Below are 25658 nucleotides of genomic sequence, written 5' to 3'. Positions count from 1 at the left end.
CCAGCCGGGCTCCGAGCCGCCTCTCCCCGGCAGGAGGGAGCTGGGCCGCCCGGCCTGCGCCGTCAGGCTGCGGCCTCTGCGCTTCAGGCTGTGAACAGGCCGCGGAGAGCCGGTGCGTGGGAGGGGCTGCTGCTTTTTGGGCAGCCTTCGAGGGCACGGGCTGCTGCCCCGCGGTCGAATGCTGTGGGCACACGATAGCTCGCACGCCTTCAAACCGCAGTTTAAGGACTGCGACCCTTTAGGCTCCCGGCTTGGGTAACGCGGACCCTGTGGGGCTGTATGTTGATGGCTGCATCGTGATCTGAACTGTAGCTGCTTCTCCCCTCGACGGTAGTTCCCGGGGTACTTAAGATCAAGGTACTTAAATGAGAGACGTGACACGTGTCAGAGCTGCCGGCTCTGTGTGAAGGCAGTGTTACTGTTTTTCATAGTTACGTAGTTTTCGTTCACGCTGTGGCTGCAAAATTTTGGATTTGTGTGCAACAGAACATTTTGGTAGGCTGTGTTAAAGGTCTTGTGAGCAGCCGTTTGGAACGTGTGTTTCACGTTCAATGAACAGAATGGTACCTGGGTTGTGTCCTTGAATCTGATACACGGGGTGATACAGTAACTTTGCCGGAGTTACGAATAGCCTTGCCTGCCCCATAGGGCTTTTGGCACTGTAGCTAGAGCATCAGGACCCCCACTATAAGCACCATGCTGGGCTGTTTTTTTGTGGGCATCAGACCTTCTTAGACCAGCTCTTTGTCTAGAACTAGCCCTGTGTTTTAGGCACGTGAAAGAGCACAAGACCTCGACTCATGTGGATTAGTACTTCCTTACTTGATCTAGCTTGCTAGCAGTGAGATATAGCTATATGTAGAATACCATGGTGAAAAAAGAACAGAGATCATCTTTCAAGTATTAAAAACACTGCATAATGCTTTTGAGAAGCAAACATTGATGATCTGATCAAATCCAAACACTCATCTGTTAAAATTTACATACAGGCTAAAGTCATGGTTGTCTCTGTACCTCCCTTTTAATGTTACTAATATATAACAATCCAATGTTACTACTATATGACAATCCACCTTGTCTCTTCCTTCTTCCCCACAAAAAACACTTTTGCAGTTTGGTAAAAGTGGCAGACTTTTTTTTTTTTGCATACTATGGCATAAATATCACGTGCTTTTTGCTTTTGAGGGTTGTAAAATCAGTAAGTACTCTGCAGTTAGAATATCAGTTATGTCAGATTCATCAGTTCATGCTGTTTGATTAAAGCACGTTAGTAAATTGAGACGCATCTCTTTTATGAAGTGAAATCTACTCATTTTTTCCTGTAATCTTGCCTGAATCTGGCCCCTTTTGTTTTCATTTAGGCACCTTTTGGTTGTCATGTTTTTGCCGTGACTTGAAGTGGCAGTGTTTGATTGCCAGTCTTTGTAAATGTAATTGGTAGGTGGACATTAAAGAAGTTGATCTCTGAGAGGACAGCCACATTTACGTTAAATGCAGGAAAGGACCTGCCTGTTGTCTTAGACTGATGTCTCTTTTTCTTGTTGATATCTTCAGGCACCACAATAATGAGCAATTTTTTTTTATTTTTTTTTTTTGCTGTAGACAGGCATTTTAAATTGCATCATGATCCTGCTCTACCAGGAATTTGGCCTGTGCTTATATGTAGTTGGGGATGTACATTCAGAGTAAAGACATATTCTGAAGTTTCACAGTTACAATTTGGAACATTTGTATTGAAATGCATGTGCCATACAAGTGACTAGAATTTTTCTCTGTAGTTTTTCCAAGTTTAATTTTGCAGTTGGTATTCTGTAGGAAGTTTGTTAAAGACAGATGTGTTCAGCTCACACTCTTTGACGAGCTCTGCACAAATGCTCTGTCTGCGTGAACTGACCTTTGGTAGGACCTGGGGTCGAGCAATGCTGCCATTACTTCTATTTTATTCTCAACTAGACTTTCTTTCTAAGCTCAGTATTTTAATCAGATAAGTGAGAATGATAAAAGGAGAACGGCAGTATTTTTTCAGTGTTACAGATCTAGTTCAGATAAGGTCAGATTTATTTGATAACACCAAACTTATGTAAATAGTATATAGTGGTTGTTCTTTAAGATTTCATTTGATGTTGGAAAACCAGAGAAATTTCAGAAAATCTTTTCAATTATTGGAAGAATTTGTTGGGGAAGGGCAGATAAATGAAAAATATGTGTTAAAAGGCCATGAAAGAAATGAGTTAACGTCGTTCAGAATGACCATAGGAACCAAGTACAAGTTGCTGGAGGGATGAGCAAACTGAGACTGATTCTTACAGTGAGACTTTCAGACTGCTGCCTCCATACAAAACTGATAGCAAGTGTCTTGCTCTGTTCAATGCAAACAGGAGCAGAAATATATACAGAAAGTGAACAATACCATCACTAATTTCTGATGTAACTTTTGCAGATTACTTAATTTTTTTGGCAGATCCTGCTAATATTCGGTGCAATGCCACTTTCAATGTGAGCTTTATTATCAGTGCCCCGGTAGCAGGAAATAGGAACACTCCAGGACTGAAGCGCTGTCGAAGGAAAGCGATTTCATCACATGCATACTTGACAGGAAAAGTTGCTGTAGGTTGCACTGTTGGGGTTTCTAGACATTGAAATGTAGCCCCCCCCCCCTTTTTTTTTTTTTTCTAAAAAAGGGAGAGAAAGATACTGTTTTGTTGCCCTATTCTCTTCATAGGTAGACCTATAATCAGTCATTTGTTTGAAACTATTCTCTGGAATACATTTTTATTCATCGTGTGTGCTTTTGCTGTTAGACTTCCATTTACTGATTCATGTAATGTGCTCATAAATCTTTCTTTTAACTAGTACCTCCCAGGCTGGTAGCATGCAATGCTATTTACCTCCAGGAATTTTCTCTGTTGTTTTTCTCCTCCATAAGTTTCCTTTAACATAAATTATGTGGCTGATTAGAGCAACTGTCTGACTCTCTGTATTGCTCAGTATGCATTTGTTTCTGCTCTTCAAAACAGAAGGAAGGAAAATTTTGAATAACTTTCTTGTTCAGCAGTGTGAAACTGCTGTAGTTTGCCCAGGCTGTTGTAATGACTTGACAATTTCTTGTCAAGTCATAGATGATGTAAGAATTTTTATCTGCAAGAGATTTGTATGCTTCTGTGTTACGTACTGTTCTCCCTAAAAGATATTGAACAGCAGTGCCTGAAGTTTAGATTTCTAACTTTTACTTGAGTGCTTCAGTTTATGGCAACATGGTTGTATCTCTACTACAACAAAGAGATGACTTATTTTTTAAGGGAGGCTCACATTTTAAAAGCTTGAGTTAAATTCTCTTTGCTAAAATAAAATTTGGTGCTACATGTAGGGAATCTATTTTCTTACAAAAAGCTTATAAAGCTTTTTCTCTTAAAAACTGAGTGTTTCATGAGAAAATTTAATACAGTTATACGGTGTAATGTGTTAAAATAGCTGACAGAAATAAAATAGATTCTGTCAGACCTAACAGGAATTGCTTACACACAATACATAATGAAATTGTATTACGAATTACAGAGTGGGTGGAAGAACTACAAAAAAACTTCTTTCAGCATTTTGTTGGTAATAAGGTAAATATTAGGAGGCATTTCTTGGAGGAGGTCCAAGCTTCTGCTCCTTGATAGTTGTGTATTTAGTGCTTGAAGCTGTAAGCTTCTGAAAGTTTAAGTTGACACCAGTAGAAGTTATCTGACTTTCAAAAGTGGTGAGAGCCCTTATCTGCCTCTGAAAATCAGGGTTTCCATGTCTGTTTCCATTTACTGTAGCACTACTTGCGCGGGGCTTAAATTTGTGACCATTGTGTTGCTGAGCAGCCTTATAGTAATGTGTAATGTATAATATATACTGTGTAGGCATAGAGTGATACTGTTGGGAAAGCTGTTCAGCAGAGAGAAACTTTACTAAAAACACTTCTTTTTTTAGTAAATACATAATGCAGATTAAAATTAGTTCTTGACCTTAAAACCTTTTCCCTGTTTAATTTCTGACAAGGAATTAAAAGTGAAATAATTAGTGTGCAATCTATGTGCTCAGCAGCTCTGCTGCCTGCGTGCTGTCAGCTCGGTGAGAAACTGAAGTCCTGCAGCATTGTATGAGGCTGAAATACAGCCCTTTTCTGCCTTCTGACATTCGGCATTCTTGGTGCAGGTTTTCTTCGCTTGCTTTTGAAAAGCTCTGGTGGTGGCAGTTCCACAGCTTCTCCGGGTAGTCTGTTCCACTGTTTTTCTCTACTGTTAGAAAGTCATGGCGTTTGCCCACAGATGTCTGTAACTTATATGTCTGAAATAACAGCTGGCTTTGAGAGAATTAGGCTTCCCAAGCTGCCGTGGATGGTATCTTGCCTGCAGTGGCATCTGTTGTATATGGTATTACTTGATTATTTCTCAGTCCTTATTCGATTACAAGGGCAAGTTACTGAATACCTACTTGGGGCACACAGCAAAGCTGCACAAAGCCAGGTTGCTCAGGAGGCCTAGAGTTTATGTGCGTATACATGGAATCTTCATTTCCATCATTAATAAGAAGGTTTTTGTGCCCTTGTATTTCTGAAGGCCCCTGGTTATCCTCTGTTGCTGTGGTTCCTGGAAGAGAACCATGGCCACAGAGCTTTGAGCAGAGAGCAGTGTTGTGCGTTTGGCACTGTGTGATGGTGCTGAATTGTGTAGGTAGCTGGCTGAAAATAAGGTCGTGCAACATAAAAACCGCGTGGGGTCGGTGTGATTGTTGTGCAGGGCTGAGGATGTCGCTTCTTTAAGGAGGAGACTTTTCACGTGGAATGAACTCAGCACTTCCGTTCTGCGTTTCTGGGACTGCTGGGCATAAAAATGCTCTTCTGTCAGTGACGTTTGGCCCAAACAAGCTAGGGAAATAGGAAACTTTTTGTGACTGAACCTGTTCGTGGCAGCATGAGGAAATGCGATGACAGAAGGGATGCAGCTACATGCCTCTGAGGTGCATGTATGATTGATGCAACTGTAAGAACTTGATTTCTTTTAGATACAGCTTCCTCGTAGTTTTTACATGCCCACTTAGATGTTCAGGGTTGTGATGGATTTGGGAGAAGGTGTTCAACATCTGAAGACACTTCTGCAAACTAATCGTTTAGAACTTGGAAACTCTCACAGTCCCTTCATCAGTTTGGGCAGACTATAAATAATTTACTTAGAATACCAGATATATACATCCCACGTGTCAGTGAGCTTGACACTAATAGATGCTGAACATATGTAATTCTCATTTATTGTAGGTGCTCCTTCTCAGTTTAGAACATTACTTTATTGAATACTGGTCACCGTTGGTTCACAGTGTTCAGGATGTAATCTATTGGAGGTTGTGGGGGAGGGATATTGTGGCAGGGTGTAGGGGCTTTGTTGGTTTAGTGTTTTTGTTTGGGGGTGTTGAGGCGGGCAATGTTAAGAAGTTCATTTGGAAATGGAGGAAAATCTCTGAATAAAGAGTGGACCATGTCAGGTATGCAATTTCAAGGCCATGACATATATCCAGTCCTAACAGTCTGATGTGTTGTCTGAATAAATATACGAGTTTGCTGCATTTACTGATTTTTAATTATGAGGTTTAGAAAGACATGTTCTGTCTTTAAAATTCTTGTTTTCCCAATAATTTCTGAAACCATCTGCTGAATTTTGGTATAAAGCCTTTATGTCAGGCTCATTAAAAACACAAAATGTAAGTTCTTATATGTCACATGAAATAGGTGGTGGAAGGAGACAGAGAGAGGCTATTAAAGTATTTTCATGCCACCTCCCTGAACTGAGGGCAGAGCAACAAAGAGCAGAAGCTCATCCTACATTCGCTACTAGAAAAACCACATCAGAAGAGAGGATGTTTTGAATGACTTAGGCTTGAAGTTTCTCTTGTAGTTGAGAATGCAGTTATGGAGCATGTTCATAGGAAACCAGACTTCTTTAATTATTCTTTCATGAAATTGTTCGTTTAACCTTTCTTTGGCAGGAAGGCCTCAAGTACCCAACTTAGTACATTTGAGAAGAATAATTCACATAGTGTATTTTTGCCTTTCTGTGGCTTTTCTCATAAGCTGAAATTTCTGTTTGTGGAGGCTGTTCTCAGGTAGCTGTACATTATTGAAAGTTTTAATATCTAAAGTTAAAAATGAGGTCTAGGGACAATCCGCTAATGTCAAAGCAACATCTACAATGTTGCCTGGGAGTTTCTATGCAGCTAGTGTTCAGAGGGTCTGCTGTGTGGAGCTCAGCTTGTACTTTCATCCTATTGCCTGGTGCACAGCTTGCTATCTGATCTCTGGTTATTCTTGATGAGAGGCATCTTGAACCCACAGACTAAGTGACACAGAGGCAGTAGTTTGGATCTTGTCAGCAGGACTGCAAGTTACTTCGGCGATTGAGAGCTGTGGTTCTGTACGGTTAATACCTGTACCCTCAGTTGTAGGAAATAATCTCCAAGGAGCATGCAGGCATCTTGAACAGACACTCCTGTAGACAACACTTCAAGTTCTAGTTAGAAATGATAAATGTGGGGTTTGGGGATGTTATTGCTGCCTCAGTGGTTTTTATTACTTTGAGATAATGTTGGTTTCATACTTTTTTTCTGCTTTACAAATCTTGGACAGCAATCAGTGTGTGTGATGTGACTCTGGAACTACCAATTCCGGATTATTTTTTCTGTAATGAGTGTTTGGGTTATGTGATGCTAATGTTCTAAGCTTCTGGCATCTGTTACAGAAAGCTACGCACAAGTAATCTGAGTTTTTTCCAAGCTCTGATTTTGAGAATGTATTGCACAGAGATAAATAGATGCTAAGAGGACAGTTTTAATATTAATCAAGCATTTTCTTCCATATTAGAATATTTTGTTCTAGATGAGTCATTAAGAAAAGTAAATTCCTGCAGAATCAGACCAGCATTGAACAAACTAGCAGATTTGTACCAGTTCTGTCAGATGGAATAACACGTAATATAAGAAACCACATTGTAAAGGGGTAACACTTTTTAGATCCTTTTGGAAGATGAATGTAGCACATAAAAGAAAAAAAACAGTGGGTAAAATGAATCAACTTACAAATAAAGAAAGATATTCTTTGCTACAAAGGCTGTAGGAAAAATCTGATAGCCATATTGGAGTTACTTTTGTCTGTCAACAATACATGTAATAGTGAAACAACAGCACTGGCAAAATGTCTCTCGGTTACTCCATTTGGAATTAAAAGCATACTTTTAGCTTCTGCGAGCAATGTGTACCCAATACTTAGGCCTTGTCCTAGCGGAGTGGTTGAATTATTTGAGCTGCCATGGCAGCAAAATTGCACGTGTCCCTTTTCTTGCAGCTTGTTGGTATGTTAATGAATCCTTGGTTGTACAGATGTCCTCTGTCTCAAGAATGTCAACAGGTGATGTTTAATCAGCCTGTGCTTACACAGATGTGACTCTCCTTTTCCTCTAGTAAGCTAAGATAAAAAGTAAGGTCAAATGTTGGTGCCTCTGTGGAAAGATACTGCTTTTTAACCAACTTTTTCAGAATTCATCAAGCTTGTCCTTTGACCATAATATCCTTTATTGAAATGAATATCTACAGTTTATCTACTGTGGCTGTAAAGCGGTGCACATCCCAAGGAGTGGCTACTGTTGTGTCGTTCCTCAGTAATTAATAAATTAGTGATCCTTTTTAAATGTTTCTCTCTCTCTTCCCCCTCTTTTTTTTTTTTTTTTTTAAGGGAAGGATTTTTTTGGTCCAAAAGATTATATTTGAACACTTAAAAACCATATAAACATCTGTAGCTTCTATAACTACAGTTTGCACAAGTAGGAATATAATTCTAGTCTGTGAATCACCATTGGTACACTGTTGCTTAATTCTTGTTTAACTGTTAGGTACAAGAAAACTCACCGGGGCATAGAGCTGGATTGGAGCCATTCTTTGATTTTATCGTGTCCATTAACGGTTCAAGATTGGTAAGTGTGTTGCTATTTATAACTTTGAATAAAAACACTGTGGTGAGAATCTTATTTTTATAGGTAAACCAATGCATTTGTTTTATTTAAATGTATGTAAAATATTTCTCCTTAGTTTAAAATGAGAAAGCCTAATTGCATCAGAAATTAATTTCCTTCACCCTGTAGTTATAACTCTGTCAAAAATTTAACTGAAGAATGAGGATGCAGACAGACTGACATGCTCTCTCCAGACATCTACGCCAGCAGAAGCTATTACTACTTACTGATCCACAACTAGCTGCTTGTGTTAGTGCCCCCCTAGTTCTGTCTGTAAAACCGCTTGTGTGAGAACTTGGGAACTCATTTCAGTCAAAACAGGTTGAGTGAAAGAGCTGTTGTCAAAGCTGTTAGCTGGGCAGGAATTGTGGGAGAAAGTTTTTAAGCAGAGCTGTAGTGAGACAACAAACCATCATAGCAGTGGAAAAGAACAGCTGCGTGTAAGCTCTTCCACTAGTATGGCTGGATTCAAGAAAGCCTCTGAAAAGCTGCAAGGTGCATCGTATCATAGGTTTAATTAAAGTGCCTTCATGTTTAGAAAGCACGACTTGTTACTGTGAAGTCCCAGGTTTTCACCAGAGTTGTGTTCTAGAATTGTGAAGCGACTGGTAGCTCGTTATAAAATAGCTGTAGATACATATTCTGATAATGCACAGTGTTTATAGGACCTTTGAAATGGAAAAGTGGTGCTGTAGGCCTGGATGCTTGCTGTGTTAAACACTGAACCAAACCCTTGTTTGAACACTTGCAGAATAAAGACAATGACACTCTCAAGGACCTGTTGAAAGCAAATGTTGAAAAACCTGTGAAAATGTTAGTGTACAGCAGCAAAACACTGGAACTGAGAGAAACGTCAGTGACCCCCAGCAACATGTGGGGTGGACAGGGCCTGCTGGGCGTGAGCATTCGTTTCTGCAGCTTTGATGGGGCCAATGAAAATGTATGGCATGTTTTGGTACGTACAGACTTCCAAGTATTTCTCTTACCGTTGCTTACTGTTAAACTTTTTATCTTTTTACTGAAAAGTAACTTGCAAAGGGGTACACAAGCCATGAGATCAACTTGGTCTCTTTTCTCTTCATTGATTTTTGGGTTTGGAAAGACTTTTGCACTAGAACTCTGTCTGTGACTGTATTATCAAATCTTGTATTTAAATTGGTGGGTTTGTGTAATACTCAGAGCTCCTTGTAACAGTATCAAAAGAGGCTGTCATCGAGCCTGAACTGTTTCACTAGTTCAGTGACTATTTTGCCAATTGTGTTGAAAACTTGACCACTTTGTCTGTCTGACTCAAAACTTCTGTGAAGTGCACATCTAACTGTTCTACACCCTGACTGTTATGCGGTGTTTTGTAATTTTCCATCTTAAAACTAGGAAGTGGAACCAAATTCTCCTGCTGCATTAGCTGGACTTAGACCTCATAGTGACTATATCATTGGAGCAGATACCGTCATGAATGAGGTAAGTACATAAAAATAAGATTTTAATTTTTTTTTTATTTTTAAACTAAAATAATTGTACCAGGGCGGTTTGAAACATCCCTAGTTCTGTCTGTTCAGTGCTGATGGAAGTAAGTTAATGCAATGAGGAAGGAGCTCTGGCATGGTGCCTCTTTGTGCTTAAATGCAATTCTGGAAATAAAAACTGCTCTTAAATATCTTCATGAAGTCAGATAGAAACTTTTTTTGTACTCTAATATTAATATTTCAAATAGCAGATTGGAAATCTGAGTTGTGCTATGTGTCTTCTGAGTTGTACTAGCAAAGCAGGTATTAAAGTTGGCCTTGGTATAAAACAGCAGCACTGCAACAGCTGCAACATGTGGCAATTACCAGGTTCTGTTACAGAAAGTTAGGGCTGGGAAGATGATCATGCTAATGTCATATGATAAAATAAGAAAAAGAAAGCCCTTATTCACTTTTATCCTTTTACAGTCTGAAGATCTTTTTTCCCTTATTGAAACACATGAAGCAAAGCCTTTAAAACTTTATGTGTACAACACAGATACAGATAATTGTCGGGAAGTGGTGATTACTCCAAATTCTGCCTGGGGTGGAGAAGGCAGGTAAGGAAACAATATGTTACAAGGGGATGGGACAACTTTCTTAAAGCACTACCTTAAAAGCTGCTTGTGTAAGTTTTCTATACAGACAGGAAAAGAGTGTTATATCCAAGGTGTTTCTGCTGTAATAAATTATATATTTACTTGAAATTCAGATTTAGTTACTAATGGGGGGGCTGTTTACACAGTAAATTAGCTAGCACAAAAATGCACAAAGTACAACAGTTGCTTTCTGCATTAGGCTTCAAATAGTCATTAGGATATCTTAAAGTATTGCACAAGAACCAGAACAGAGGACTGCAAATAACTGTGAGTTGAATTCCAAGCTGTATACCTGATATAGCTGCTTGGTTTAAATAACAATGACAGTTATTTTGTGCTAAATGTTCATTGCTAAAAGCTACAGAATTTCCTTTCAGTTGTCTTGTAGTGATTATTTCTCCATAGAAAATGAGGCAACATTTGTGGGGAGAGGAAAGTTGTACAGAACTTGTCTTGAAATTCATTGGTATCTTGAGTCAGTCGTGCATTGCTTGCTATGGATGCTGTAGTTGTAAAGTCACTTCACTGACTTTAAATGTTCATATTTTAAAAGCCTAGGATGTGGCATTGGGTATGGATATTTGCATAGGATACCTACACGCCCATTTGAAGAAGGAAAGAAAATTTCTCTCCCGGGACAGTTGCCTAGTGCATCTCTCAGTCCCCTCAAAGATGGCTTCACAGAGGTAAGTTGTAGTCACTGAGTTGACTTGGTGAAAATGGATTGTGATATTATATTGCTTTTCTACTTCTATTGGTTCTTGTGGAAACAAACTCTAATGATGTTACTCTTTTTTTTTTTTTTTTTCCCCAATAAGGTTCAGCTGTCATCAGTTAATCCCCCAGCCACATTACCCCCAGTGTCAGCAGGCCTTGAACAGAGTCTTGCAGGACTTTCTATTAGTTCACCCTCAACTACTGTCAGTAACGTTCTCAGTACAGGTTAGTATGGAAGTAGCTAACTTCTGAAATGCACGGGTGTTCTGACTGTTTTGCATTCACAGATGTTTATATCAATTTAATAGAACGCAGAAGAGAATAAAATTCTACTGTAAGCAATTATGTATTTGTACTCTTTGAGGAAGGGAACTGAAGTGTCGTATGCTTAAAATTAATGTTGCTTTTCTGTGTGCTCTACCAGGTGTTCCAACAGTTCCATTATTACCACCACAAGTCAGTCAGTCCCTTACCTCTGTGCCACCAGTTAACCCAGCAACTACATTACCAGGTGAGTAGGTAAAATTTCTTAAAACATTCCTGAAACAAAAATCTTAAGGGAGCAAGGGAAGAGAGCCATCTTTTCCACTGCTTTTTGCGGGGTGGGAGGGTATAACTTCATACAAATTACACTTTTCCAGTTAAAGATCTCTATACGACCTGTACAACATTAAGAAATTTTTTTTAGAGCATGTACACAATGTGTCTGTACTACAGAGGCATGAGTTGGCAACAAAGTTTACAATCATTTACCTTTTAGTCTCCCCCTGCACAATAGATGCAGAATTCAGGATTTCTCAGGAAGGTATTAGCTTTGCTATTTGCAATACTTCTTGAGTTGATATATTGTTACTTTCTATACTTCATAAATTGTATGTTGCAAAATACTTTTGCAAATAGCTTCACAGTTTACCATTTGTCCTTTGCACTCGGACATCGTGACAGAAGATCTGAGAAGGCACATCCTGCTTATTTCTGCATCCCTTTCACCCACAAAACATCCATTTTAGGAAACTCCTTTTGAACACTTAGCTTGTTCGTTCTTCCTAGTATAAATACAGGGTTAACAATATAGAACTGTGTGTTGCGGTTGGTGTTTCTGAATTGCTTAGTAATTTAAACTGGTTTAGCAAAAGTAAGAGTCTGTCTACAAAGTGGCATGCATTATTTCGTGCTAATAATGAACATTTCAAACACTAGTATTCCAGAATTATTCATGGTGGGTGAGATGAGGATTGTATAGGATTTTACCATGTGATTGGTGCACTGGTACAGGACTCAATTATGCATTTCAAAACACTGAAACAGTTGTATTTTGTTTTGTATGTGATGAGATGAGTAGATAAAGATGTGTCCAAAAGTTTTAAGTAATGCTTGGAGGTATGCTCTCTAATGTAGGACAACTGTGTAGTAGAGCTAAGTGTGTGCATACAAGGGCAGAGAACTTTAATCTTGTACTGCTTAGATAAAATAGCAAACTACTAAGAAGTTCAGCTTCTGTTAATGTCCTGTTCTTCCCCAGCCCTCTATCCACCCCTTCTTCAAAATCTGCAAATACGGATTTTCCTTTCACTTTGTTTTCTGAATAGTATCGTTACTTTTTTGAAAGTAGTTAGAATATTTCGTGCAATTTGCGTGGCCATACTAGTGAAACTGTAAGTATTAAATATACAGGAGGTTTAAAATTAGAGTGAATTTGTGTGAAGTTAAGCTTTTTTCAGATTTTAAAAAAAGTTCAAACCAAAATTGCTTGTAGCTGAGCTGAAAGCTCTTTGAGTCAGATTGTCAGCCTTTGTGGCTAGTTAATCCACAGGTAGGTAAAGATGACTGGTTTTTAATGAAAATCTGTGTACAGTGGCCTTGCTTTAAGACTTTTCTCCTCTCCATCTTATTACTGTAATATCAACAGTTTATTTCAGAATTAACCTTGTGTGAGCTAAACAGAAGGAGTAGAGCCCTTGTCTCAGAAATGTAGCTCTTCTGAGACAGAAAATTCAGGAGCAAAGATGTTCCATAGCAAATACAATGATGCAAGAGCATGTGTTGTGTTCATCATACGTGTCTCTTCTATTTACAGTCCTTCCTGACTTTGAAAGTTATTTTGTCTTGCCTTTTCTATATATTTTTGTGTTATGAACTGAGTAGAAAAGACTAATAATAATCAATATTAGAGAACAGAAATAGGTATTTCATCCTATTATCTTCTGCTGTGCTCATGGAAGGCTTCTGGTGCAGTGATGCAGTGAAATAACTAACTTTGTTAAAAGCTGAACTCGTAATGCAAACCTACTAATTCCTTGAAATAAGATTCTGCTTTCCTCAGAAACACCCGAAAGGTTGGGATTATGTATTTGCTAGGCCAGACTTCCTGCAATAGCTATCTTTTTTCACTGTGCCACGTAAAAGCTGAAACTCAAGTGAATTTGCATTCTTATATGTAAAAATGATAATCAAGTTGTAAAGCAATATAAAATGTCTTCAAATTATCAATAAGATCTCAGAAACAATTAGAAAAAACCCAAGTTTTCAGCTGTAACTTTTCCACTCTTCTCTTAGGTCTGATGCCATTACCAGCAGGGCTTCCCAACCTGACTGATCTGTCCAAACTTAATTTACCTGCACCACACATCGTTCCAGAAATCATACAGCCTGGTATGTGCTTCTGCAAACTGAAACTCCGTAATAGCGGGTCTCTCCTTGGCAATTCTTGATGCTTTCATTTAGAGCAATCTGGTGGAGTCCTGAAGAGGACAAATTGAATGTTTGCCTGAGGTGGGAGTTGACAGGAGTGCCCAGATTAGGTAGACAAGGAATATGTCTTTAGATAAACTAATGCTAAAGCTGTGTCTGTATTTAGTTGTTTCATCTTACATTACCTGATTTATGATCTCAAAAGAGATTGTGCCAAGAATGAACGTATATGGTTTTACAGGTAGAAGAAAATACAAGGTGTTTCCTTGTATGCTAGATGAGATTGAAGCACTCTGACTGTATGTGAAAAGTATGAACTAATACTAGATCTATGGTTTTGAATAAAACAAAACTGCTGAAGGTGCATGTTGAGGAAGCAAAAAGAAATTGGAAGCTTACATGGAATAAGGTTCATAGAATGGTTTCGGGACCTTAAAGATCATTTAGTTCAACCTCCCTGCCATGGGCAGGGACACGTCCATCTACACCAGGTTGCTCAAAGCCCCATCCAGCCTGGCCTTGAACACCTCCAGGGATGGGGCACCCACAACTACTCTGAGCGAGGTTCTTGTTAACTCCTTGGTTTTGGCGCTTTCAGTGAAGGCCAGAAAAATCTAATCATCGGTATTAATGCATTAAATACCTAGTCGTCTGGGGAGGTAGAAGCAAACTTGAGTTTATTCTGATTCTTCAGTCCTGAAATCTGAAAAGTATCAGGCTTGAAACTAGCCCACTGAGTCAGTGCTGCACATGTATCATGCTCACACTAAGTTGAGAAAGCTTCCTCTTCTCTAAGAGTAAACAGTACATTACAGAGGGTAAAAATTTTTAGCAAATAGAGAATCTCTCTAGATCTGTCTGTAATATGCAGCAGCTCACTACCTTTTTTTTTTTCTTTTCTCCTTAGGTTTGCCATCCCTTCCCTCCTTACCGCCTCTGAATCTAATGGGAATAACACCTCTGTCAATGCCACCCAAATGTGTTCCTCTGCTTCCTTTGGTCACAGAGGCATCTACAGTGCCTACAGATTTGCTTCCCTCTATTACTCAAGCCGGAAGCTTTTCCGTCGACCCTGGCACTACTGTAAATGTAGAACAGACCTCTACACTCACCTTGGATAGCGCTACCCCAACTTCTAAGGCAACTATTGTTGACAGATCAAGTGAATCCTCCACAGTTAATGAGAAAACATCTGGAGTCACAGATACACAAGCTTCTGAATCATAACTCCAGATCACTCTGGATTGGCTTGGTATTTATTTAGCCATGGGATACATATTTGAAGAGCAAGCTATCATTAATTTCATACTAGTTTGTACTTAATCTTTAGGAGTCCTGTAAATAATATGGAGGTATAATAAAAATAAAAGGGGGTTTATAAAGTGTGTGTGGTGGGAGGGGAGGAAGAGTACTTGTATGTAACCAAAAAAAAAAAAGTCAAGGTGGTAACTAGAATTCCACTGCCAAACTCGGAGGTATATGTTTTTAATATAGGCTGACAGCCTTAGCCTGCTAGGCCTGCCCTTGCTTATAATTAGCAATTTTTGCTTCTGATAGAAATGAAGCGGTTCTTGCGTGTGACATTTATGTACCATAGTTCTTGTTCATTGCAAGTATCTTGTTACTACAGTGGGGATGAGAATGTTTAGTCCGAGTTGTAAATTTTAACACTGCGAAACTTCCACCTAAAGGTATTTTTATTAAAGTTGCTGAGTGACCTGTTAACTGACATCTCGTTATTCAGCTTGTACACCAGTCTTTAGTTTTAAGCTCTTGAGAGATGCTCAAGCCATGTTTCGTGACTGCTGCTGCGTTGTTTCATACGCCCACTGTAAAATGGCATTTGGAAGGGAATACAGGAAATGTTAAATGTAGCACACAATTTGGCACTTCATGACTACTGTAAGACAAATTAATGGATTAAGCATACATACAGCAATAAATTCCTGGAATTTTACCCTTCGTGTGACAAAATATCACATTTGTTTAATGCTTAAGCTCTTAGTTAACTGTTTTTAGCTCAGCTCTCTAGCACAGATCTGTGAAAGGGCTCCCTTCCAGAGGAAATGGATCCAAGAGGGAATGCCAGACTTCTTAATGGCAGGCAGGATCAGCACTAGCAGTTAGATCCGTTGCAGCAATGAGTCATAAAATCTGCCTGCATATGATTCATACTTGGCTTTTTAAATTGATGTTCAGGATGAAAATTGTAGATTAACTGTAGATTATAAACTGGTGTGTGCACTGTACTCCTGGCGATAGCCTTTGCTCCTGATATCAGGTACAGTTGATGTGGAAAATTCTTCTGTACTCCTCCAGTCCCTCTATACTACTGGGATTTCACTTACACGTTTGCTACAAGCATATGCGAACTTTAGCCATGTCATCAGCAGGCTGCAGCTAAAGTCTGTTTCAACAGCTGCATATTCCCTTTTGGCAATGCAGTGTGCCTGATCACTGTTTGGAATAGTAGTTGCATCTAACTGCTGATCATACTGTCTCAGAGAATTAGTTCAAGTGGAAGCCTTATCTAATACCTGTTGTCCTGGCTCATCATTATCACTTCAGTATTTATTTCCTCTGCCCCGCTACTGCACATTTCCTCATCACCTGTTGTGTCAAAAGCCTGTATCAAAGACTGACCCCAAATGCTGTTTTTCACATTGTGAGCAGTTTCTTTTCTCAGCTGCTTGGAGCATGAAATCCCTCTGCTCGCTGTCTCTCAGAATGTATTTTTGATTTACCTTTGTAAATCCAGTGACACATACCTCAGAATTAAACCTTGGCATGAGAAGAAGGATGTTCCCTCTTCTTTGCTGTGTACAGAGAAATCTGTTAGTACTGAATTTCATAAAGCCTCACAGGCCTAACAGTCTTTCCTGTAACTTCCTTACACGCTTCCACAGCTAGAGGCCTCATCATTATTATTTTCCTTATCTAACCCAAGAACAGTAGAAACAGAAGTTTTGTCACATAACAAATTTGGAGCAATTGCTCTTTGTAATCAGGTGCATTGATCTAAAATCCTTGAGTAATTTTTTTTGTTCTTGCAGTATGGCACAGTGTCTTCTGGAGCAACATCTGAAGTTAGCTGGCATGTTTCTATGCTTTCCAACAGCGAGCTGCAAACTTTTGGAGGTGTTGTGCAGCTGTCTCTAGTAGCGGACAAAATAAGACGCTTAGTCTGAAGTTATGCACTTCTGTCAGCTATTTTAAGGTCCCCTGTTGCCGACTTTATAGAATCAGCCTTTTGATAGGTATGAGAGCAGTGGAAGTAAGGCAGTGTTTAAGTGTGACCATTAGCAATTCTGCTAAAGATAACATGACTTCAAATTTGGAGATGGTTCATTGGTGCACAATTTAAGCTGTAATCTCTCAGCTAAAAGCTCAAACATTGAGAAGTCAAAAACTTACCACTTAAAATAGAAGCAAGGACCTTGAAGTCATAACTGTTGCATGCTGTCCCTGTTTTTTAATTCTCTCAACTAGGTTTAATGAAATTGTACCTTAATCACTTCTGACAAGCATCTCTTGACGACTTATTTTTCCCCCAAAAAAGAGAGTAAGGAGGGCTACAGGCTTAAGATACACCAAGGGACTGGCAGCCAATGTAACCTTGTTTCCACGAGTTCATGTATTCAGCTGTTAATGAACAGGTAAGAACAGGCCTATTTAAAACAGTGACATACGGAGTTCTTGAACAAGTACTGACAGCAGAGAAGACGACAGATGTACCATGAACATCCCCAGCCTTGCATATAATGAAGAAAGATTAACATGTGTCTGACATTCTGTAAAATGAAAAAGGTATGTTCCTGCTCCACCAAAGGCTGCTCTGGGGGCAGTGGTGTTCAGTGGTATCTATGTTTGTCACAGATGCAGGGCTGTCTCTACGGCTCTGCTGGAGAAACTGAGCACACGCTGAAGAGCTGCATTTTGCAGCTTGAGGCTCTGCTGCTGCTCAGGCTGCAAGGTCAAGGCAGAAGTGTGGACAAAGCGTTGATGGTGAACGTTTCATAGCTTTGGTGGGGTCACATAGTGTCCCGTTTCTAAGCCCTTGACAGCCATCTTTTAAACCAATCCGGTCCAACATTAAACCTCCCTGCTGCAATTGCAGTGCCAACATTTGTCGCCGGGAAATAGCTGTGCAGGGCCACGAGATGGCGTGCAATAGTTTCTTTTGGCTGAATTTACAGGATTAGACTCAGCAATGAGGGTGGTTTGTTGGTTCCCGCACCCCTCAGCAGCAACTGTAGTCAAATGGATGCCAGCTGGATGCTGAATGATTGTTCTTTAAGGAATCGCAGATAACTGTAAACACAACGATTCGAAGGCAGAAATGGCCTGAGCTTAAGCTATTTCTTATTTCCAGACTTTTGCTGGCAGTTTGCTGACTTGAGCCAAGCTAACCACGAGGCAGGGTGAAAATTTGTTTTGAAGAAAGCAGATCCCTACAGGCAGGGACTCGTTTGAGATACCATAATGCTGAAGGAGAGGCCTCGGTAATATTTCCAACCTCTCAGTGATTTAAGTGCTGATTATGGAGCTAAGTTGAAGGGGGCGGGATAAGGATCAGTGATGTTTGATCATGGCACCATGTCTTCCTCAATTATACACAGGCTTTGCCCGTACTAGTCAAATAAATGTGTTCACAATCACTCCCTACCATGGAGGCCCCACTGGCACCAAGCTCAGATTCTTTGGTTCATCACTTGGACTTAGACACTTAGAATCTGTCTCATTTTAGATTTGAATCCTATAATGGTAGGCAAGAATCAGACTGCAAAAGTGTTTTCTTCATTTTTAAGTGTTTGTAGTTCATAACTATGTCATGCTTTCGTGCTTTGTAGTCCTGCTCTGTACATTTTTCATGGTAGTGCCAATGGCTTAATACATATTTGCGCAGTCCTGCACTGTGCTGTGCCTTCTAGTAGTAACTTTAGCTCAGAAAGCAAAAATCTTCTAACTGATTTGCCTGTAACATCTTTGGTAGAAATCTTTTTTTAGCTGTGGTATAATAAGGAGCCAACACCTTCCATAGCACAGTTTTACAGCAACAGACTTAAGGTGCAAGAACCAATCTCAAAAAAACCCCAAACAAAACAACGCCCTAATCAAACAGAAAACTTCACTTAGCTCAGATGAATCTCCAACAGTTCTGCCCCCTGCAGCCCTGGCAAAAGAGCTAAAGCATAGTAACCTGCCATTTTAGGGAATACCTAAGAGGTTTGCGGATGGTGGCTAGAGAGGTAGTAAGCTGAGTAAGAAATACATCCTTTTCCAGAAGCCTCAAATCACATTTATCCTTAGGCCTCGTGAATACATTATGTTGCCAGGGTGCAGCCAGCAAATCAGAATTTCACTTGGGTGGATGACTGGTGTTTCTTAGGAACAGCCTTTGCACATTATTTCAGTTGCAAGTTAGTACCAAAGCACTGGTTTTGTGCTATGACATACTTGGCATGCGAAACTGCATCAAGCCTTAGAGTTGAAAGGCCATGTGGAGACCTGTGCCAGCTGGGAAGCATTAGGTGGGATGCATGGTTTTGTTACCTCACTCAGCAGGACACTACAGTCCCATCTCTGTCCATCAGTCACACGCCTGCCTCTCCACTGCTCTTCCTTGCACCTGGAAAGGCAGAATTTTGCCCTAAGAGGAGGCTGCAAACATTATTACTCTGCACTGACAAGCTGACTACGGCCCTATCAAATAATCACATTCTCAGCCATGGAACTTTTATCCTATGGGATCAAAAGGTATGTTTCATCCTTAGTTGTGCAATGTGGTATTTTTACTCTCTCTGAACAGTTTCCTGTGTTAGGCTCACAGGTAATCCGTCTTAAAAGCTGCATTCCAGCGTTGCTCAGCTCACCCACAAGAGAGAGCTTCAGAGACCACAGAGGTCAGGCTCACCTTGGGCAACCCATGGTAACAGTGAAAGCCACTTCTGCCAACAAAACAACCCATTTTAATAACAGTCCTCTCGCCTGAGAGCTGTTTACTTTGCCAGCAAGTGGTTGCATATGCATGTACTTTGCTCATGGCCCTTGCAGCTTAGGTGAGCTATGAAACCCCAACAGAAGCTAAAAAAAGGAAACGAGTGATGAACTCAAGCCGCAAAGTCTATAGTCGACACAGGCTTGCTAGTTATGTAAGTAAATCCTGCAATGAAAGATTGTAATATTAGCAAAAGCAATGCAGAACTATGAGCTTTACCTTTGACAAGGGGCGCTGGATGTAACGGGGGTCACTGAGGGTTGACTTGTCTGGTCCTTCTGATGTGCAGAAAGGACATTATAGCACTGCCTGGGATCCTACTCCCTGAAGACATCTATTCCCAGCCCTCTCAGTTTATCAGCCAACATCGTCTGCTGGCAGCCTTCATTAACAAACAGCTTATTTCAGTGTTCGTGCTCCTAAATGAGCAATAGTCACACATAACACATCTTCAGCCAATATAACTACATTCTCACCTGGTATAAGAGAAATAGCTTCCAGTTCTTTGCAACGGAGAGAGAGAGCATACAGACAGTTCAGTAGCTAAGACAGGAGTGACCATCTTGCTACCAACTCTACCATCTCGCCCTTATCCTTCAAGATGATTTCCCCTGAAATTCTGGGTTTTGAGTCTTCAAAATAGTCGTCTTTAAATACAAACTGAAGGATTCAAATGTCCCATCCTGGCGTTTCTACGTACCCATTGTATGGGCTTGGAGCTGTGCACATACCATGTGCTTGGGTTGGTACATACAGGCAGTGCTTAAACAATTTAAAGAATCTGGGAGCTGAAGCTAGCTTAGAGAAATAGTACAACTTATTTAAGAAACACTAAAACTGGGAAACAACAGTTGAAATTTTTATAAACAGCAGCTTGGTATTATTAACAATTAGTAGGCATCAGTTAATTTTTTATCAACTATGATGTTAAAAGCTGGAACTGTAAGAAAAGATATGAGAGGCTATTTCACAACACTCTTGATGTCCTCAGGTGGGTTTGTGTTCACATGAACAGAACAAGCGTGGTCCCAGGCAGTGACACTACTTTACTAAGGCTCAGAAATCTGACAACAGGAGTTGGTTTTGTACATATAAACAGTACTTGGGTAAAATCCTTTTAGAGAGCGACTGCAACTGCTAAGAAAATAGAAACCAACTGGAAGTCTGTGTATTGCCAAATAACATGCTGTGCACTGGAAAAGGCTGAATTTGTAAAACAATTACCTTCTATTTCAAGGTTACATTTTTATTTGAAACAGAGTTCTTACCCATCTTACCAGTAACACCTATTCAGAGAGAAGACAAAATAAAAAAAAAACCCACCAAACCAAAAAACCACACTTGCTCTCTGGGCACTAAATGTTTAATAATGAAAAGGAACTTACTGTTCCTAACCCATTTCTTGACCGTTTTCATTCCTAACTACAAAAAAAGTAACAAAAATAACATTCTTCTGGATTGCACTGTGCTTCTGAATATTTTTAGCCTAAAAGTACACACCATAAAGGAGTAGGAAGACTTTGAGGAATTTGGGGTGAAATATCGAGAACTTTGAGGAACTGAACCAAATATTTTTCAAATACTCTTTGGAAACAGCCATCTGTCATTCATATGGAGGCATGCTCGTGCACCCTTACCTGGCAGATTCACATTGCTGGAGTTCACAATAAGCATGGTTTGCTCCAGAGTCTCTCACCAACTTGCAGAAGTACTTGCTTCAGCCATGAGTCCTGTCCTTGCAATGCCTTCCTGTCAGCCTCCAAACTTCTGCCTCCAACAAGTCAACACCATCTCTCAGTAAGTATATTACTAGCCCCTTCTCTAAAGGACTTGTTGCCTCAGTGGCTGCTGCCATATCCCACGCTACAGAGGATATTTTGGTAATATTTCAGGATAAGGCCTGAAGGAATCTCAGATTCTTGACCACTATATCATCTTCCTCCCCTTTTCCATTCTTTGCCTCACTCCCCATGTCATTTCTCGTTGGGGCTTTGTAGTATCATTCAGAAAGGCTAGAAAGTGTTGCTAAAAACACAGGGAGCTTTCTTATGGTATGTAGGAAGAGAGATGCTGAAAGAGAGCTGTTTGTTAAAGGACAGAAGCCAGATGGCTTTCTCCCTACTAATCACTGCGTTTGGCACTCTGCTTGGTTACTCCACAGAGCAGAGGGGTCCTGTTATCAGCTCCTGCCTAGGACTCCTCATTTGCCACCCTCCCATGGGGAGCGCCGATGCTTTTTGAACTACTTCTTCTTGGACCTTCCAAGAAAGGAGCAGAAGTCAGCACCCACATCCACTGCCTGGTGCGCTCTGCACACCCTGGTCACCCCCCTTCAGCTGCAGCCCGTGTTCCACCTCAGAGCTCTGCGGCTTCAGTGGAAGACATGGGCTGACTTGAGGGAGGATCACGAGTCATCTAGTGGGAGAGAGCGCCCGCAGACATTGCTCTGCGCCTGACGCCCGAGACACCACATCCCGTCACTGTGAAGGCACAGCAGCGGTTTTCAGGTGGCAGGTTGGCAACAAGCAGCTCACGACCACTCACGCCTGTTGCCTGTGGGAGGAGAGGCACCACGCTCTCTTCAAGGAGAACTCTTCAAAAGGATTAAGAGTAATAGAAAGCTGTTGTTATCACACACAGGGTTGAACTTGAACAACCGCTACGACTGATTGTGATGCTGAGAACATCTCATGAGCACAGCGCAGGTTCAAGAGCAAGGTGTTTGCTTCTAGCCCTGTGTATTGTGCAAGGGGGATATTCGCTGTTTAGACAGCAGGTGTGCTTCACTGGAGGAGGGTATTTGATGAGTCCTGTGTATATCTCCTCATAAAGACTAGAAATGTGCTTTCTGAAAGAAAGACAGTATTTAAATTGATTAGGCAAATAATAAATAATGCCCTCAGACTCCCGTCTGCAGCAGTCTCCGAGCACCGGGCATATGGCACCTTTCCAGACCACATGGCAGCCAATGAGGCAGAGCTGGTGATTATTATTTCACCCACCTTTGGCAGGAAATAAAACATCTGTTTAATCCTGACAGTGGGGCTCCCCAGCAGTTAAGCTAAGATGGTTAAAAAGGAATATAATTGAGAATTATGTTTAAGGCAGCAGAAGGGAGCGATAAGACTTTTCAAATTTGTAAGACTTCAGCCACTGATACTTTGAGAGCCGTGGGATTTTTCACAGCCATAGCCAGTCAGGACCTCTGTTTCACAGTTCAATCAGAAAGAAATCTTGCTTTTGAAAAAGGGCATATTTTCAGCTGGGCTCAAGGGACAAGTGGCTGTGGCTCTGGACTGCTCACAAGCGGAGCACCTATACTTGCTGCTGCTCTCAGTTCTTCTGGCAACCAATGGTATTTCTCATTGCTGTTCAACCACAAGGCAGTGTTAAGTGCTTGAACACTTGGACTATTAATGTGGAAAAGCAGCATGAGCAGACATGCAATCCTGTGAGATATGTTAGCAGATGAAGATAGTTTGGGGAGTGCAGAACAACTTCTAAAATGATCTGTTCCCCTGGAAAGTTAAAACCAGTATTATTGACTAGGAATGAGTAGCCAGTGGGCCGACCAAATAGCTCAGCTAGGCAGTGATGAAGAGGAAGGACAGCTGCAAGTCTCACCTCCTAGTACAGCAGTAGAGCCCTAAGTGGTCAAAAGAAGCAGCCTCAAAAAAAGCAGGGGTATTTTCTGCAAGTTATATGGTGTCCAGTGAAACTGAGCAAAGGGAACTTTAGACCAAATGCTTGTAATAATTCCCATGTCTAAGATTAATCTGCATAACAGTCTTAGCAGGGAAGTGTTCAAATCCCCTTCCAGAAAAGGACAAAACAAAGTCTGGGGTTCAGCAACCCAAGGAATAAGCCTGTGCTGAATTACTGGAGCAAGATGAAAAACATTCGCTGTTTTGTGGGATTCATCTCACTCTACCCTCTTCGTATCCAGCAGAGACTTCTCGCAGACACTGTAGTGCTCCTCTTTGAACTGGTTTAGCTCAGTGGGTGGATGGGCATTTAGTTAGCGGTGGTCACTTCGGAGGGAGGAGGGTTTGGAGAATCTTTATTCTAGAGGCCATCACTGAGAACAGATTCCAGCTGGCTGCAAGCACTCCCACTAGGATGTAAAGCACAGCAAAGTCTTAAGTGAATCATGCTTCTGAGCACCCTTGTCAGCTGGTAAGCACAAGCATCCTGGCACACATGGCAGCACTGAAATGTAGAGAGTCATAGTTATTGTGCCACCTCTTAGGAAACAGCTGATTTTGCTGCCGTTTGCAGCAACAGATGTGGGCTAAACCCTCCAAAAATTTCTATCCATTTGAGGCTGTACTACATAATCAAAAGGAGCCTGAGTCCACCCAAAGGCACAACTGAAAAGCAAAATGGGAGTTTGGTAAACTCGACTTTGCCTATTGCACCCACTTCTCTACTGGCTTTGACTAGGTAAAAAAAAAAAAAAAAAAAGTCCAGTCGCTGCAGCTGCAAGTATCTGTTGTCCTTTGCTCAGCAATAAAATCAGCTGTTGGAGCAGAGCTGTAACAGAGGCTGCTGCTCTGGCTATACGCTCGGAGTTATTAAGGCTGGGCAAGATCATTACCATCCTCCACCCCGACCTGCCACAGTATGCCCACTACAAACTGTCACCAAGAGTTCCTGTGCAAGCTTCACATTCCTGGATGAGTTGGAACATATTTTGAGAAAGAATTCAAACCTCAGTTGGTAGTGGTGGATTATATATCTACAACTATTAAAACTCTTGCTGTGTTTTGTTTCCCTCACTGGAAGTAAGAGGCAAGATTTTCTTCCCCATTATGGTCTTTGCAATGCTGTATGAAATGGCATTTTTTCAAGGGTACACTGCAAAAAGTGCCTTGCTTGACTGTTGGCTACACATTCACAGGTGTCTTTGCTGTCAGTTATTGATGCTATCAAGAAAGCTGCATCCCTTAAAAGGCTTCCAGCTGAATTTAAGCTTCAGGCCAGATACTTTCTCTCTGCAGGGTAACTTTTACCATCAAGTCTCACTGGAACACGAAGGCTTTGAAACTAGGAAAAAATGAATGAGGAAATCAGCGATACCAATTATACGCCAAATGAAGATAAGTCCCTCTGTCTCATTAGCACTGTTTAATTATGCTTGGATTTAAATTCTAAATATAGTTCATAAGAATTCACAAGGGCAAGTGTTTGCTTCAACTGTTGCAATCCTCTCCATATCTAATACTTCTCTCTCTGTTAAGATCAACAATTTTAAGGACCTGTCTGCTTGAGTCATAAATAAGATGCTGACACTTCACTGCTTAGAAGTGAAAAATGTTGGTTAAGCAATGGCTTATGGTTGATATTTGCATTGCTGTGAGAGTCCAGAGACCTCAGCTGACTTCTCAGCTTCCTGTGCTCGGTCTGTTTGAACATGTGGAGAGAGTCCGTGTTACAGAGTCCTATACGCTTAACAAGGCAGAGGCAGTATATTTTCAATATGCGTGTGTATGTATTAATGTATGTATGTGTCTGTCTGCCTATCTATCTATCTATCTATCTCGGACAGGCTGAGAGAGCTGGGGATGTTCAGCCTGGAGGAGAGAAGGCTCTGGGGAGACTTTATAGCGGCCTTCCAGTATCTGTAGGGGGCCTACAAGAAAGCTGGAGAGGGACTTTTTACAAGGGCACGTAGTGATAGAACAAGGGGGAATGGCTTCAAACTGGAAGAGGGTAGATTTAGAATTAGGAAGAAATTTTTCACTCTGAGGGGTGGTGAGGCACTGGCACAGGTTGCCCAGAGAAGTTGGGGAGGCCCCATCCCTGGGGGAATCAAGGCCAGACTGGATGGGGCTTTGAGCAACCTGGTGTAGTGGGAGGTGTCCCTGGCCATGGCAGGGGCATTGGAACTAGATGATCTTTAAGATCCCTTCCAACCTAAACCATTCTGTGATTCTATGATTGTCTGTCTTTCTCCCTCTCTCTCTTTAAATGCAAAACATCAAAGTTTGCAGAAATTTGAGTTGTATCTCCCCAGTCTCAGTCAAGCACTAGACCAAATCTTCTTTGGGATTATCTTTACCAGTTTATCAGTACAAACCTGGTAACAAATATTTCTAACCACTTGACTCAGTGCAGTTACCAG

At 40.9% G+C, this 25658-nt stretch overlaps 1 protein-coding gene across 1 annotated transcript; it reads left to right on the top strand.

The window, feature by feature from the left end:
* The first annotated feature begins 7909 nt into the window (after positions 1 to 7909).
* GORASP2 (golgi reassembly stacking protein 2, 55kDa) lies at positions 7910 to 15490 on the top strand. Its single transcript, XM_009894563.1, has 9 exons — positions 7910 to 7985; positions 8776 to 8979; positions 9399 to 9485; positions 9959 to 10089; positions 10682 to 10814; positions 10947 to 11070; positions 11270 to 11356; positions 13402 to 13497; positions 14444 to 15490. Exons 2-9 carry the CDS (start codon positions 8836 to 8838, stop codon positions 14761 to 14763), a joined length of 1122 nt encoding a protein of 373 aa, XP_009892865.1. The 5' UTR covers positions 7910 to 7985; positions 8776 to 8835; the 3' UTR covers positions 14764 to 15490.
* Positions 15491 to 25658: the final 10168 nt, after the last annotated feature.

This window comes from Charadrius vociferus, unplaced genomic scaffold (genome assembly GCF_000708025.1).
Source record: "Charadrius vociferus isolate BGI_N301 unplaced genomic scaffold, ASM70802v2 scaffold161, whole genome shotgun sequence".
Lineage (NCBI taxonomy): Eukaryota > Metazoa > Chordata > Aves > Charadriiformes > Charadriidae > Charadrius > Charadrius vociferus.
The sequence above is the reverse complement of the archived record's forward strand: the minus strand, read 5'-3'. Positions and strand labels throughout refer to the sequence as shown.